At 52.6% G+C, this 14,564-nt stretch overlaps 1 protein-coding gene across 1 annotated transcript in view; it reads left to right on the forward strand.

Moving 5' to 3' along the window:
* The first annotated feature begins 435 nt into the window (after positions 1 to 435).
* Positions 436 to 14,564, forward strand: part of LOC144594741 (proton channel OTOP2-like) — a 21,143-nt gene continuing 7,014 nt past the window's right edge. The window contains exons 1-5 of the mRNA XM_078401584.1: positions 436 to 566; positions 4,912 to 5,159; positions 9,082 to 9,218; positions 9,351 to 9,409; positions 10,576 to 10,760. Coding sequence (XP_078257710.1) covers positions 436 to 566; positions 4,912 to 5,159; positions 9,082 to 9,218; positions 9,351 to 9,409; positions 10,576 to 10,760 — 760 coding nt within the window. The remainder of the gene's footprint in view (positions 567 to 4,911; positions 5,160 to 9,081; positions 9,219 to 9,350; positions 9,410 to 10,575; positions 10,761 to 14,564) is intronic.

Here is a 14,564-nt window from a genome sequence, read left to right on the forward strand (position 1 = left end):
CATAGACAATAGACAATAGATGCAGGAGTAGGCCATTCAGCCTCTCGAGCCGGCATCGCCATTCAATGTGATCATGGCGGATCATCCACAATCAGTACCCTATTCCTGCCCTCTCCCCATACCCCCTGACTCTGCTATCATTAAGAGCTCTATCTAACTCTCTCTTGAAAGCATCCAGAGAATTGGCCTCCACTGCCTTCTGAGGCAGAGAATTCCACAAGAGCAGTATGCATTGGTATATAGCAGCCTTCCCAAGGGCAGTATGCATTGGTAGTAAGACTCTGATCATGCAGGAGGATCTGATGGGGAGGGCCCCTCTTAGTGCCATTGAAGCAAGGTCTTGGTACTTGTTGGTGAGTTCTGATGATGAGGCATTTCACATCAAAGGATTAATCGTCCTTGTCCTGCAAAGCCTGTAGGATGTTCCACTGCCCGATGGATTTGTGGTCAACGGTGATGGTCTGGAACAACATTTCCACAGAGGACAGGTGGTGCTTCTATGTCCAGCTGACTGACACATTGCATGGCATCAGTGCCAGGTCCATCCCTTGCAACAACAGGAACCGGTAGAACCGCAGCAGCTAGTTACACTTGGTGCCCACATGCTTTTCACAAAACCTAATGCAGCCACACAGAAGGGGGCAATCAGGATGAAGGCAACAAATCAAGACACAAAGTGCTGGAGTAACTCAGCGGGTCAGGCAGCATCTCTGGAGAACATGGATAGGTGACGCTTTGGGTCGGGATCCTCCTTCACCAGTCTGAAGAAGGGTCCCAACTCGAAACGTCACCTCTCCATAAGAGATGCTGCCTGACCTGCTGAGTTATTCCATCAGTTTGTGTATGGTTTTGTGAGGCAGCGTCAGCAGTTCCTGGTTTTTAGGATGAGGTTGGCATTGGGCATGCGTTTGCCCCCTTTGTCTGTGGACTTGTGCATTGTGACCAGTCACACCCGCTCCACGTTCGATCCCCAGTGAACAGGAAGACGGCCTAGGTGAATGTCGAGGCAGAAGAACAGGGGACAAGCCACACCTGCACCAAGTAGAGCAACCTGTCCAAAAATAAACTTTATTCAGAATTAAAAATAAATAAACAAAAAGTGCAAAACTCTTCATACATTCTCTGTGTCCGTACATTCAATAGTATCATGTTCAGTTATGTTCACACCTATCTTTACAGAAAACACCTTTGCCACTCATAGAAACATAGAAACATAGAAAATAGGTGCAGGAGTAGGCCATTCGGCCCTTCGAGCCTGCACCGCCATTCAATATGATCATGGCTGATCATCCAGCTCAGTAACCTGTACCTGCCTTCTCTCCATACCCCCTGATCCCTTTAGCCACAAGGGCCACATCTAACTCCCTCTTAAATATAGCCAATGAACTGGCCTCAACTACCTTCTGTGGCAGAGAATTCCACAGACTCACCACTCTCTGTGTGAAGAAATGTTTTCTCATCTCGGTCCTAAAAGACTTCCCCCTTATCCTTAAGCATGTGGCCTCCTGGGGTAATATCTCTTCCCTTCTTTGAGCTGTGCTCCCACCGGACCCTGCCCCTCGATGTCCAGTAGTAGAAGGACCCTGGACTGTGGTCCTCCCCCACAGAGCCTTGACGTTGGCTGCACCAAGCTTCAGTGCCTCCCTCAGCACGTACTCCTACAGTCTGGAGCGGGCCAGTCAGCAACATTCCCTTACAGACATGTCACTCAGCTGGGAGATCAACAAACTTGGGGTAGTCCAAAGAGCATCTTTCATCGAGCAGATATTCTTCCAGCAGCATCTGACATCCATCTCTGAATGGGTTCCTGGGAATAGACCATAAATCATCTACTGCTCTGTTAAGGAACTGTTCAGAACGAACCATGAAACAGCCCATCACAGTTACACCTTGTAAACTTACCCAAGCCTCACCAGTGTGGGGCAACTAGATCAGCTGCAGACCCATCCCTTGATGTCAGAGGTTTTACTCTGTAGCAACAGTGTGCTGCTTGCTCTGGAGTGTTTCAGTCAGATACAGTATAAGGGACTTTATTCCCATCTGTCACCAGATTGTAATGCAACTCAATGGTGCAATCATTTCTACATTGTATGAACAGCCACAACAGGAAGAGTAACTGCTGGATATTCTTTTTCTAAACTGTGTGAAAACTTCTCAGAACAACTGCATTGATAAACCTCATTCTGATTAACACTAATTCATCAAGACTTCAAACTGCAAATTATGCCACAGTAAATCATTCTCACGAATCACTCTTCAGTATTGCCACATTCCCAAACTTCACATAGCTCGATGCAAAGTTTATGAAGCTGTCACTCTCACTGATTGAGATGTTGGAGATAAACTTCTTCCAAATCCCACGGCTTCACAAGCTGCCAGTATAAATGCAGGGCAGATCAGACATTGTGACCTAAGCAGAGAGTCCATCTCACAGGCTCAGCAGGTAAGTCATGAGAATCCGCTCAAATGGTTAATAATGATCTCACAGTGCAGTCTAGGCTCTGAGAGGAGATTGGGGAGGGTGGACAGGGAGGAATGGTGAGAAGGAGGAGAGGTTGAGATGAGGAGCTTGGTGAAGTATTCGGAGCAACAGGATATGACAAGAAGAAGTCGAGAATAGGTAGAGGGACATGGTGAATAACAATGGGCAGGGCTAAAAGGATCTGAGGAACAGAGTGGTGAACTAGTGAGGAATATTATAAGAATGGTACAAAGAATTTGGTGAGGTGGAAAAGCAGGAAATTGTAATGAGGGCTGTAGGATACGGAGAGGGGGTGTTGGGATACATTGTAACATGATAATGACCAGCAGGATGCGGTCAGATGGGATGGTTGTTTTTGTGCAGAATGTGGAGAGAAGTAATAATAATTTGGTGACTGAGAGATGGGGAGAGATTTGAGGGAGAAAGTGACCAGGGACATAGTGAGAGGACATAGAGTCATCATGTCCTACTGTTCAGAAACCACATCCTTTCGGACATTTATACTAATCCATTCTTCCTGCATTAGGTCCATATCCTTTCTACATGATGCCCAGTAAAGTGTCATTCTAAATGTCTCTTAAATGTCATGATCGTATCTGACTCCACCAACCCTTCTGCCAGTAAGTTCTCGATATCAATCACTCTCTGTGATACTCCTTAGATCCCCTTTAAACTCCATTCTTTCACCTTAAACATGTGCCCTTTTGTTTTGATACCCCTGCCATGGGATAATGATCACATCCACCCTGTCAGTGTCCCTTACAATCCTTTATTCTAGTAAGTCATCTCTAAGCCTCCTTTGCTCCATGGAAAACAAGCCCAGTCTATCCAAACATTTCCCATATCTAAAGCCCTCTCGTCCAGGAATCAATCTGGTGAATCTCTTCTGCGCTCTCTCCAGCAAAAGCTCATCCTTCTTGTGGTGAGGTGACCATCTCCACATGCAGTCTAAACACTATTTTATAAACTTGAAAAATAACCCCCGACCTTTATTTTCAATGCTCCGACTTATGAATACCAAGCATAACAGTACGGTTCCTTCACCCCCCTATCAATCTGTTGCCACTTCCAGTGAACTATGAGCTGAACCTCAAGATCTCTCTGTACATAAAGACTCCTTGTGCCCTTCAATTTATTGTGCACAATCTACTCCTATTTGACTAGTTTGCGGCAGACGGTGAACAAGGCCAGGAATTGGGTGAGGGAAAGGTTCTGATGGGTAGAGTGAGGAATTTACAGAAATCAGCTGAGGTAGTGCAGAGACAGAGCCAAACAATGTTGTACAAGGAATCAGATGGGAGGGGACAAGGAGACTACAGTGTGGAGGGCAAGGAGAGTGGGACGTGGGGTGGGAGAGGGATGTGGAGAAAGCAAGAAACATAGAAGAGGGAGTGTTGGAAAATAACTGCAGATGCTGTCTGAAGAAGGGTCACGACCCGAAACGTCACCCATTCCTTCTTTCCAGAGATGCTGCCTGACCCGCTGAGTTACTCCAGCATTTTGTGATACCTTAGAAGAGGTAGTGAGGGACATGGAGGAGGGAGTGAGGACATGGAGAAGGAAATCCGGGACATGGATGAGAGGGAGTGAGCATTGTGGGAGTGACGACTTGGTGGATAAAGTGAGGATCGGAGGAGGGAGTGAGGCATGAGGAGAGACAGAGGAGGGTGTGAGGGTCGGAGGGGAAATGAGGTTTGGAGGGGGGAGTAAAGGACATAGGGGAGGGAATGGACAGGAAGGGGGGGTTGTGGGTGGAAGTGGGACATGGTGGGAGGGATGTGAAGGAAATTAAGTTGTGAGTGAGGATTGGAAGAGGAGGTAAGGGACAGGGAGGGTGGAGTGAGGTATATGGAGGAAGGAGATGGAGGAGGGAATGAGGGTCAGCGGAGGAAGTGAGGGTCAGAGGAGGGAGTGATGATCGGAAGAAGGAATGATGGATGGAGAGAAGGGAATGGAGAGAGTGGGGGATGGAGGAAGGAGAGGGAGAAAGTGGGGATGATAGAGGATGTAAGTGATTTGGAGGTGAATTTGTGGGAGGTGGGGGAGGAAGGGTTGGCGGAGGGAGTGATGATTGGAGTAGGGAGTGGGGGTTGTGGAGGAGGGAGTGAGGGTTGGATAAAGAGTGAGGAAGGTAGAGGAAGGGTTCCTCAGTGAAGAGTGTTGAGTGATGAGATGAGGAGATGAGATGGGGGTGGATGTACCTTTGTGCTGAGGAGGTGGGACTGCTCTGTGACTGGGCCGGGCTGGACTTTGTGTGTTGTTGACCTCTTTCCCTATCATCGGGCCTTGAACCTCCAGAGAATGGAAGAGGTGAGGAGCCGTGGAGGGGGTAACGAGTCCACAGAGGGAGCCGTCCCTGCAGAAAGCGAGGGGAGGGGAAGCTGCAGTGGGCATAGAGTCCCCCCTTCCCCACATCCTCACTCCAACAGGCCCCAGAGGCAGGGGGGCAGGCTGCTTTCTGGACTGTTAGCTGCCAACATCGTCTTCCTCGGCGGTGCACTGATCTGTGGGGGGGTTTTGAGTGAGGTGCCAGTACAGGAGGACGAGGTGATGGTGATGCTCACTGCGATGATGGTCCTAGCCGTAGTCTGGATGGTGGTCTACATATCGTGCACAGCCCGACACCGGACAGCTCCTCTCTACAAGGACCCCCATGCAGCGCCGGTGTGGCTGAGAGGTGAGAAAATAAAATACAATGAAAAGGAACTGCAGATGCTGGTTTACACCAAAGATAGACACGTAATGCTGGAGTAACTCAGTGGGTCAGGCGGCATCGCTGGTGAAAATGGACAGGTGACTTTTCAGCTCGGGGCCCTTCTGAAAGGTACAGACCCGAGATGTCACCTACCCATTTATTTCACCAGGGAGAGGGAGATGCTCCCTGATCCGCTGAATTACTCCAGCATTTTGTGTGTCTGAGAGGTAAGGAACGTCTGAGAGGTAAGGAACACTGCCTGCTTCCTGCCCTCATTTTTGGCGTCGATTCGACCTATAGATTCGCGGCAGAGTGAAGCAGCAGAAACAGGCGTGGTGGAGAGGAAGTCGTGGAGAGGTTTAGGGGTCACATTGCAACGTGAGCCAGCGCACCGAAATGAACCACGAGGCGAGTCCTTGAAGGTGACAGATGGTGTTCCCACCATTTCCAAAGTCCAGAGTATTTATTTGTCAGATGCACCGGATATGAACTTTGAACAATTGAACCTTGTAAAGCTGCAGCTTACCTGCATCTTTACAAGGACATTAAACATCAAACACTACAAGACGCATTAAATTATCAGTTATTTTAAAGTGAACTAGACCATGCTAGTGCAAAAATCAACGTATGTTGTGCAGCCATAGTAGGCAGGGTGGTTAAAGAACCTGATGGTCAATGGGAAGAAACTCTCCTTGATGATAAGAGTTCTCAGGCTCTTTCGCCTTCTTTCTGACGGTAGCAGTGAGCTGGGAGCGTGGCTGGGTGGAGTGGGTCTTTGATATTGGCTGCCTTCTTGAGGCAGCGTTTCCTATAGATCTATTCGATGGTGGAGAGGTCAGAGCTGTGATGGATCGGGCAATGTCCGTCATTTTTTGCAGCCTCCTTCATACTTGAGCGTTCAAATTTCCGTGATGCAACCAATCAATATGGTCTCCCGTGTACAATTGTAGAAGTTCATTAGATGATTCAGTAACATGCTGAATCTCTTAACCTTTGAGCAAGGTGTTGGTGAGCTTTCTGTGTAGTTGCATCAATATGCCGGGCCCAGTATAGATCATTAGAGATGTGTACTGAACTTGATGCTGTTGACGTACACAACCCTAGGTAATGGAACTTGCAGGATCAGGAGGTGCTTTTTAAAATAGTCTTGGAGCATGGAACCTCCTGTGACTTCCTCTCCAATATCCTGCTCCCTGAAGCCCAGTTTGGGTTTCACCTGGATCACTTGGCTCCAGACCTCATCGCAGCCTGGGTCCAAACACGGACCAAAGAGCTGACACTAGAGGTGAGATGAGAGTGACTACCCACAACACCAAAACAGTGTTTGACCAAGTGTGGGATCAGGGGGCCCTGGCAAAACAGTAATCAATGGACATCAAAGGGAAAACATTCCAGTGGTTGGAGTCAGACCTCACCCAGAGGAAGATTGTTGTGGTTGTTGGAGGTCAATCATCCCAGCCCCAGGACACCAGTGCAGAGGTTTCTGGGCCCAGACATCTCAGCTGCTTCACCAAAGACTTTCCAGCAGCAGAAGATCAGACGTTGGGATGTTGCTGATGATTGCACAATGATCAATCCCATTTACAACTCCTCAGCAATGGAGCAGCCCGTCAATGTGGGCAGCAACACCTGTGCAAATATAACCTGCTCAGTATTTCCCCCACTTTCTACTTTTACTTTAGCATTAAAGCACAGGCTGATGTGCCAAGTTACTTTAGTGCCACGACGGTGCCGAGCATCCTTAATAAGGATGGGGAAATAGTTGTTTAAGAGTGTATTTGACATTTATGAATATTTGTTTAGATAATAGACAACAGACAATAGGCAATAGTTGCAGGAGTAGTCCATTCGGCCCTTCGAGCCAGCACCGCCATTCACCATGATCATGGCTGATCATCCACAATCAGTACCCCGTTCCTGCCTTCTCCCCATATCCCTTGACTCCGTGATCATTAAGAGCTCTATCTAACTCTCTCTTGAAAGCATCCAGGGAATTGGCCTCCACTGCCTTCTGAGGCAGAGAGTTCCACAGCTTCACAACACTCTGAGACAAAAACTTTTTCCTCATCTCCGTCCTAAATGGCCTATCCCTTATTCTTAAACTGTGGCCCCTGGTTCGGAACTCCCCCAACATCGGGAACATGTTTCCTGCCTCAAGCGTGTCCAATCCCTTAATAATCTTATATGTTTCAATAAGATCCCCTCTCATCCTAAATTCCAGAGTATACAAGTTCAGTTGCTCCAGTCTTTCAACATACGACAGTCCCACCATTCCGGGAATTAACCTCGTGAACCTACGCTGCATTCCCTCAACAGTAAGATTGTCCTTCCTCAAATTTGGAGACCAAAACTGCACACAATGCTCAGGGTGTGGTCTCACTAGGGCCCTGTACATCTGCAGAAGGACCTCATTGCTCCTATACTCAACTAATCTTGTTATGAAGCCCAACATTCCATTAGCTTTCTTCACTGCCTGCTGATTATTATCTCAATGGAGTTAGGTTAGGTAAGGGGGAAGTGCAGCGAGACCTGGGTGTCCTTGTACACCAGTCACTGAAAGTTGGCATGCAGGTACAGCAGGCAGTGAAGAAAGCTAATGGAATGTTGGCCTTCATAACAAGAGGATTTCAGTATAGGAGTAAAGAGGTTCTTCTGCAGTTGTATAGGGCCCTGGTAAGACCACATCTGGAGTATTGTGTACAGTTTTGGTCTCCTAATTTGAGGAAGGACATCCTTGTAATTAAGGCAGTGCAGCATAGGTTCACGAGATTGATCCCTGGGATGGCGGGACTGACATATGAGGAAAGATTTAAAAGACTAGGTTTGTATTCACTGGAGTTTAGAAGGATGAGAGGGGATCTTATAGAAACATATAAAATTATAAAAGGACTGGACAAGCTAGATGCAGGAAAATTGTTCCCAATGTTGGGCGAGTTCAGAACCAGGGGCCACAGTCTTATAATAAAGGGGAGGCCATTTAAAACTGAGGTGAGAAAAAAAATGTCACCCAGAGAGTTGTGAATTTGTGGGATTCTCTGCCACAGAGGGCAGTGGAAGCCAAATCACTGGATGGATTTAGGAGAGAGTTAGATAAAGCTCTAGGGGCTAGTGGAATCAAGGGATATGGGGAGAAGCAAGCACGGGGTATTGATTGGGGACGATCAGCCATGATCAAAATGAATGGCGGTGCTGGCTTGAAGGACCGAATGGCCTCCTCCTGCACCTATTTTCTATGTTTCTATGTACCTGCATGCTTACTTTCAGTGACTGATGAACTAGGACGCCCAGATCTCGTTGAACTTCCCCTTTTCCTAACTTGACACCATTCAGATAATAATCTGACTTCCTGTTCTTACCACCAAACTGGATAACCTCACATTTAACCACATTAAACTGCATCTGTCATGCATCTGCCCACTCAATCAAATTGGGTGATTTTGTATCATGGTGGTGGGTTTGTTTGGTGTTGTTTTGTATTGTATATATTATTCTTGCGATAATTGATTAAATGTATTTTTGTTTTTGAAGAAATGATAGTGCCAGGCAATGACCACCTACAGCAAGGGAGAGTTGGGGTTTCTGTGGAGATGAATGTTAATGAAGCACATGGAATGTGATCAGGAAATGTGATGAGTGACAGTAACAGACCAGGATGTACTCATGGAGTGGGGAGAGGCTGAGCTGAGATACAGATGGATAACAGAGCAGACATGGCCTGTCTTGATGCAGACAGAGGAAGGCAGTTGTCACAATTTGGAGAATTCAATATTAAGTTCAGAACGCCACAAGGTGCCCTGGCCTCACCTTTTCTGAGATATTATTTATATCCCATCCATCTCTCCCCACCGTCTCCTCAGCTTAAGACTATCTTACCTGTCATCCTGCTCTCTGTTCTGACTGACAGGGGGGCTACCGGTGCTTGGAGCATGCAGCGTTCTACTCGACATCTTCAAGCTTGTGCGTGCTGCCGGACTTCCTGGCTGTGAGCATCCGATTAAATTCCTCTTCCCCAGTGCTGAGATCCTGTTTCTATTCATACAGGTGAGTAGTGTGAAGATACTTGAATTCAGGTGGTAGTTGAGTGCACCTGGGATGGCAGTAAACAGACCTGTCCCTCCTACCTGTTCATGGACAATGTCACCAACCACTCCCTGTGTTTTATTCCCAATGCAGTCCTACTTTCTCTGGGTCCATTCCAAAGACTGTGCTCAGGTACATCAGCATTTCACCAGGTAAGGGCATATTTCAGTCGTAGATCTCCTCACCTCTACCTCTCTAACCCACCCTCCCCTCCCTCCTCCACCACCCCTTCCACTCACGCCATTTCATTCCCTCTACCTCTCCATTGCTTCTACTCTCTCAACCTCTGCTACCAAAACCACCCCATTACCTGCACCTCTTCCACTATTCCCTACACTATTCCCATCCCCCATTCCCTCCACATGCTTTCCCTCCACCAATCACTGAACATGGTAGCAATGGTGTTCTACCAACCTTGAACTTTCAATGGCCAAACACCAACTCACCTCCTACTTCCCTCTGGACTGTGATTCCATTACTGCCCATCAGGCAATCGCCTCCCACACACTCACAGGCTTCATTTCCTCAGATCTTCCCTCCACACCTTCAACCTCAATTCCCCAGCCCCGCACAGCCCACTTTAACTTCCTGCCCTGGATGCATAAACAGGACCCCCAAGCAGACCCACTGTCTCAGCCATCTCTGCTACCCACCAAAGTTATTTCTTCCTGCTTTTCCTTCACCCTTTCTCCCCTGGTCCACCTCTATTGTCCTCTGACACTTCAACAGGTTCCACGTTCTTGGTCCCAACTAACCTTGTATGTACCTGCACAGATTTCAAATAACATTGAATTCACCAGTTTCAGATCCTCAGTACTTCCCTTCTCCTTTGGTCAGTTCAGAGGACAATTCTCCTTGCATTCACAACTTCCTGCAGCCACCCACTCACTTCTCCCAGTGCAATCTTCAATTAAACTGCACCAACATCCCATTTTGTTGACTCCCCTCTGCACCCATATTCTCCCTTTTGTCCTCTCCCCTCTCAAAACATCTTAAAACCTGCTCGACAGTAAAAATTTCAAATTCTGACTGAAGATCGTTAACTACTTCTCTCTCAACATATGGTGTCTGGCCTGCTGCATATTTCAATCATCTTCAGTTTTTATTTCCAATTTCCATAATCTGCGATATTTTAGTTTTGGGTTTTTCTGATTTGCATCTTCCATCTCCATTGATTTCTTTGTGGATCCATCTTGGGGGGTGCCCATATATAAAGCGGGTGTAAGCCACACTGTGGGCGCATGTGCCCCATGGTCAGAGTGCACTGTGATTTTCCAGTTGGTTTGCTGTGACCCACAGACTGATCCCTTGTTTGCAGGTGTGGGCTGGCCATTTCTTTGGTCACTAACCTAATGCTGTGGATGTCAGCTGCAGCAGAAGAGTCGATCCATCATACAGGGGTACAAGGTGAGAAAGTCCCTGAAAACCAAAGTCAAACCCTCACAGGTAAATATGGACATCTCTATGAAACTAATCTAGACTCATTAATGGACTCAAAAAGAGGCCATGAGATACCTTCAGCCTTTAAGATAAAGGGGAATCTCACTACATTCCATGTATTAAGAGCAATAGGCTAACTTGGAAGAGAGTAGTGTACTTTAAGAACAATAGTTGAGATATCTTGTCATAATTGTACAAGGCCATGGTGAGACAGTTGTAACATGAAGGACAACATTAAACTGGACTGCATGGAGAAAAAGATTCACAAGGATGTTACTGGGTCTGGTGATCTTGGGTAATAAGGAGAGGCTGAATGGGCTGGTGGTTTACTCCCTGGGGTGTGAGAGGCCGAGGGTGACCTTCCAGAGGTTTATAAAAACATGAGGGCATCAATAATGTGAACGGTCAGTCTGTTTTTCTCTGGAGTCTTGGACCCAGACCCAACCCACCAGTGCTGTACCCCAGTGTTACATCGACAAACGCCCGATCGACACTGTATCTCAGTGTCATAGTCACAAACCTGTCCCCACCAGAACTGTGCCCCAGTGTTACATCGACATACGCCCCATCGACACTGTACCTCAGTGTCATAGTCACAAACCTGTCCCCACCAGTGCTGTACCCCAGTGTTACATCGACATACGCCCCATCGACACTGTACCTCAGTGTCATAGTCACAAACCTGTCCCCACCAGGACTGTACCCCAGTGTAAAACTGTGACACGTTGTCCCCACCGATACTGTACCATATAGACCTGTCCTCACCAGCACTGTATGTATCTCCGTGTTGTTGCCATTGGGTACACAATGGTCGTGAGTTGAGTGTTGAAAGGCTCTCCCTCCATTGGAAGGGGAGCTGTGAAACATTGCCACCCGCGGTGTTGTGTCTGGTGACAGGCAGGAGCAGGGGATGGGGCAGGGGATGGGGCAGGGGATGGGGATGGGGCAGGGGATGGGGATGGGGCAGGGGATGGGGCAGGGGATGGGGCAGGGGATGGGGCAGGGGATGGGGATGGGGCAGGGGATGGGGCAGGGGATGGGGCAGGGGCAGGGGCAGGGGACGGGGCAGGGGCAGGGGATGGGGCAGGGAATGGGGCAGGGGATGGGGCAGGGGCAGGGGATGGGGCAGGGGATGGGGCAGGGGATGGGGATGGGGCAGGGGATGGGGCAGGGGATGGGGCAGGGGATGGGGCAGGGGATGGGGCAGGGGATGGGGCAGGGGCAGGGGATGGGGCAGGGGATGGGGCAGGGGATGGGGCAGGGGATGGGGATGGGGCAGGGGATGGGGATGGGGCAGGGGATGGGGCAGGGGCAGGGGATGGGGCAGGGGATGGGGCAGGGGATGGGGCAGGGGATGGGGCAGGGGATGGGGCAGGGGATGGGGCAGGGGATGGGGCAGGGGATGGGGCAGGGGATGGGGCAGGGGATGGGGATGGGGCAGGGGATGGAGCAGGGGATGGGGCAAGGGATGGGGCAGGGGATGGGGCAGGGGATGGGGCAGGGGATGGGGATGGGGCAGGGGATGGGGCAGGGGATGGGGCAGGGGATGGGGATGGGGCAGGGGATGGGGCAGGGGATGGGGATGGGGCAGGGGATGGGGATGGGGCAGGGGATGGGGCAGGGGATGGGGCAGGGGATGGGGCAGGGGATGGGGCAGGGGATGGGGCAGGGATGGGGCAGGGGATGGGGCAGGGGATGGGGCAGGGGATGGGGATGGGGCAGGGGATGGGGATGGGGATGGGGCAGGGGATGGAGCAGGGGATGGGGCAGGGGATGGGGCAGGGGATGGGGCAGGGGATGGGGCAGGGGATGGGGATGGGGATGGGGCAGGGGATGGAGCAGGGGATGGGGCAGGGGCAGGGGATGGGGCAGGGGATGGGGCAGGGGATGGGGATGGGGCAGGGGATGGGGCAGGGGATGGGGCAGAGGATGGGGCAGGGGATGGGGCAGGGGATGGGGATGGGGCAGGGGATGGTGGCAGGGGATGGGGCAGGGGATGGGGCAGGGATGGGGATGGGGCAGGGGATGGGGCAGGGATGGGGCAGGGGATGGGGCAGGGGATGGGGCAGGGATGGGGATGGGGCAGGGGATGGGGCAGGGATGGGGCAGGGGATGGGGTAGGGGCAGGGGATGGAGCAGGGGATGGGGCAGGGGCAGGGGATGGGGCAGGGGATGGGGCAGGGGATGGGGCAGGGGATGGGGATGGGGCAGGGGATGGGGCAGGGGATGGGGCAGGGGATGGGCAGGGGATGGGGCAGGGGCAGGGGATGGGGCAGGGGATGGGGCAGGGGATGGGGATGGGGATGGGCAGGGGATGGGGCAGGGGATGGGGCAGGGGATGGGGCAGGGGATGGGGCAGGGGATGGGGCAGGGGATGGGGCAGGGGATGGGGATGGGGCAGGTGATGGGGATGAGGGCAGGGGATTGGGCAGGGGATGGGGATGGGGATGGGGCAGGGGATGGGGATGGGGATGGGGCAGGGATGGGGATGGGGCAGGGGATGGGGATGGGGATGGGGATGGGGCAGGGGATGGGGATGGGGCAGGGGATGGGGCAGGGGATGGGGCAGGGGATGGGGATGGGGCAGGGGATGGGGCAGGGGATGGGGCAGGGGATGGGGCAGGGGATGGGGATGAGGGCAGGGATGGGGATGGGGATGGGGCAGGGGATGGGGATGGGGCAGGGGATGGGGCTAGGGGCAGGGGCAGGGGATGGGCAGGGGATGGGGCAGGGGATGGGGCAGGGGCAGGGGATGGGGCAGGGGATGGGGCAGGGGATGGGGCAGGGGATGGGGATGAGGGCAGGGGATGGGGCAGGGGATGGGGATGAGGGCAGGGGATGGGGATGGGGATGGGGATGGGGCAGGGGATGGGGATGGGGCAGGGGATGGGGATGAGGGCAGGGGATGGGGCAGGGGATGGGGCAGGGGCAGGGGATGGGGATGGGGCAGGGGATGGGGATGGGGCAGGGGATGGGGATGAGGGCAGGGGATGGGGATGGGGATGGGGATGGGGATGGGGATGGGGATGGGGATGGGGCAGGGGATGGGGATGAGGGCAGGGGATGGGGATGGGATGGGGATGGGGCAGGGGATGGGGATGAGGGCAGGGGATGGGGATGGGGATGGGGATGGGCAGGGGATGGGGATGGGGCAGGGGATGGGGCAGGGGATGGGGCAGGGGATGGGGCAGGGGCAGGGGATGGGGCAGGGGATGGGGCAGGGGATGGGGATGGGGATGGGGATGGGGCAGGGGATGGGGCAGGGATGGGGATGGGGATGGGGCAGGGGATGGGGATGGGGCAGGGGATGGGGCAGGGGATGGGGCAGGGGATGGGGCAGGGGATGGGGATGGGGCAGGGGATGGGGATGGGGATGGGGCAGGGGATGGGGATGGGGATGGGGCAGGGGATGGGGATGGGGCAGGGGATGGGATGTGGCAGGGGATGGGGCAGGGGATGGGGCAGGGGATGGGGCAGGGGATGGGGATGGGCAGGGGATGGGGATGGGGCAGGGGATGGGGCAGGGGATGGGGATGGGGCAGGGATGGGGATGGGGCAGGGGATGGGGATGGGGCAGGGGATGGGGATGGGGCAGGGGATGGGGCAGGGGATGGGCAGGGGCAGGGGATGGGGCAGGAGCAGGAGGGGCAGGGGATGGGGATGGGGCAGGGGATGGGGCAGGGGATGGGGATGGGGCAGGGGATGGGGATGGGGCAGGGGATGGGGATGGGGCAGGGGATGGGGCAGGGGATGGGGATGGGGCAGGGGATGGGGCAGGGGATGGGGATGAGGGCAGGGGATGGGGATGGGGATGGGCAGGGGATGGGGCAGGGGCAGGGGCGGGCTCGGCACTGACGGGACTGTGTT

Source organism: Rhinoraja longicauda, chromosome 6 (genome assembly GCF_053455715.1).
Source record: "Rhinoraja longicauda isolate Sanriku21f chromosome 6, sRhiLon1.1, whole genome shotgun sequence".
Taxonomy (NCBI): Eukaryota; Metazoa; Chordata; class Chondrichthyes; order Rajiformes; family Arhynchobatidae; genus Rhinoraja; species Rhinoraja longicauda.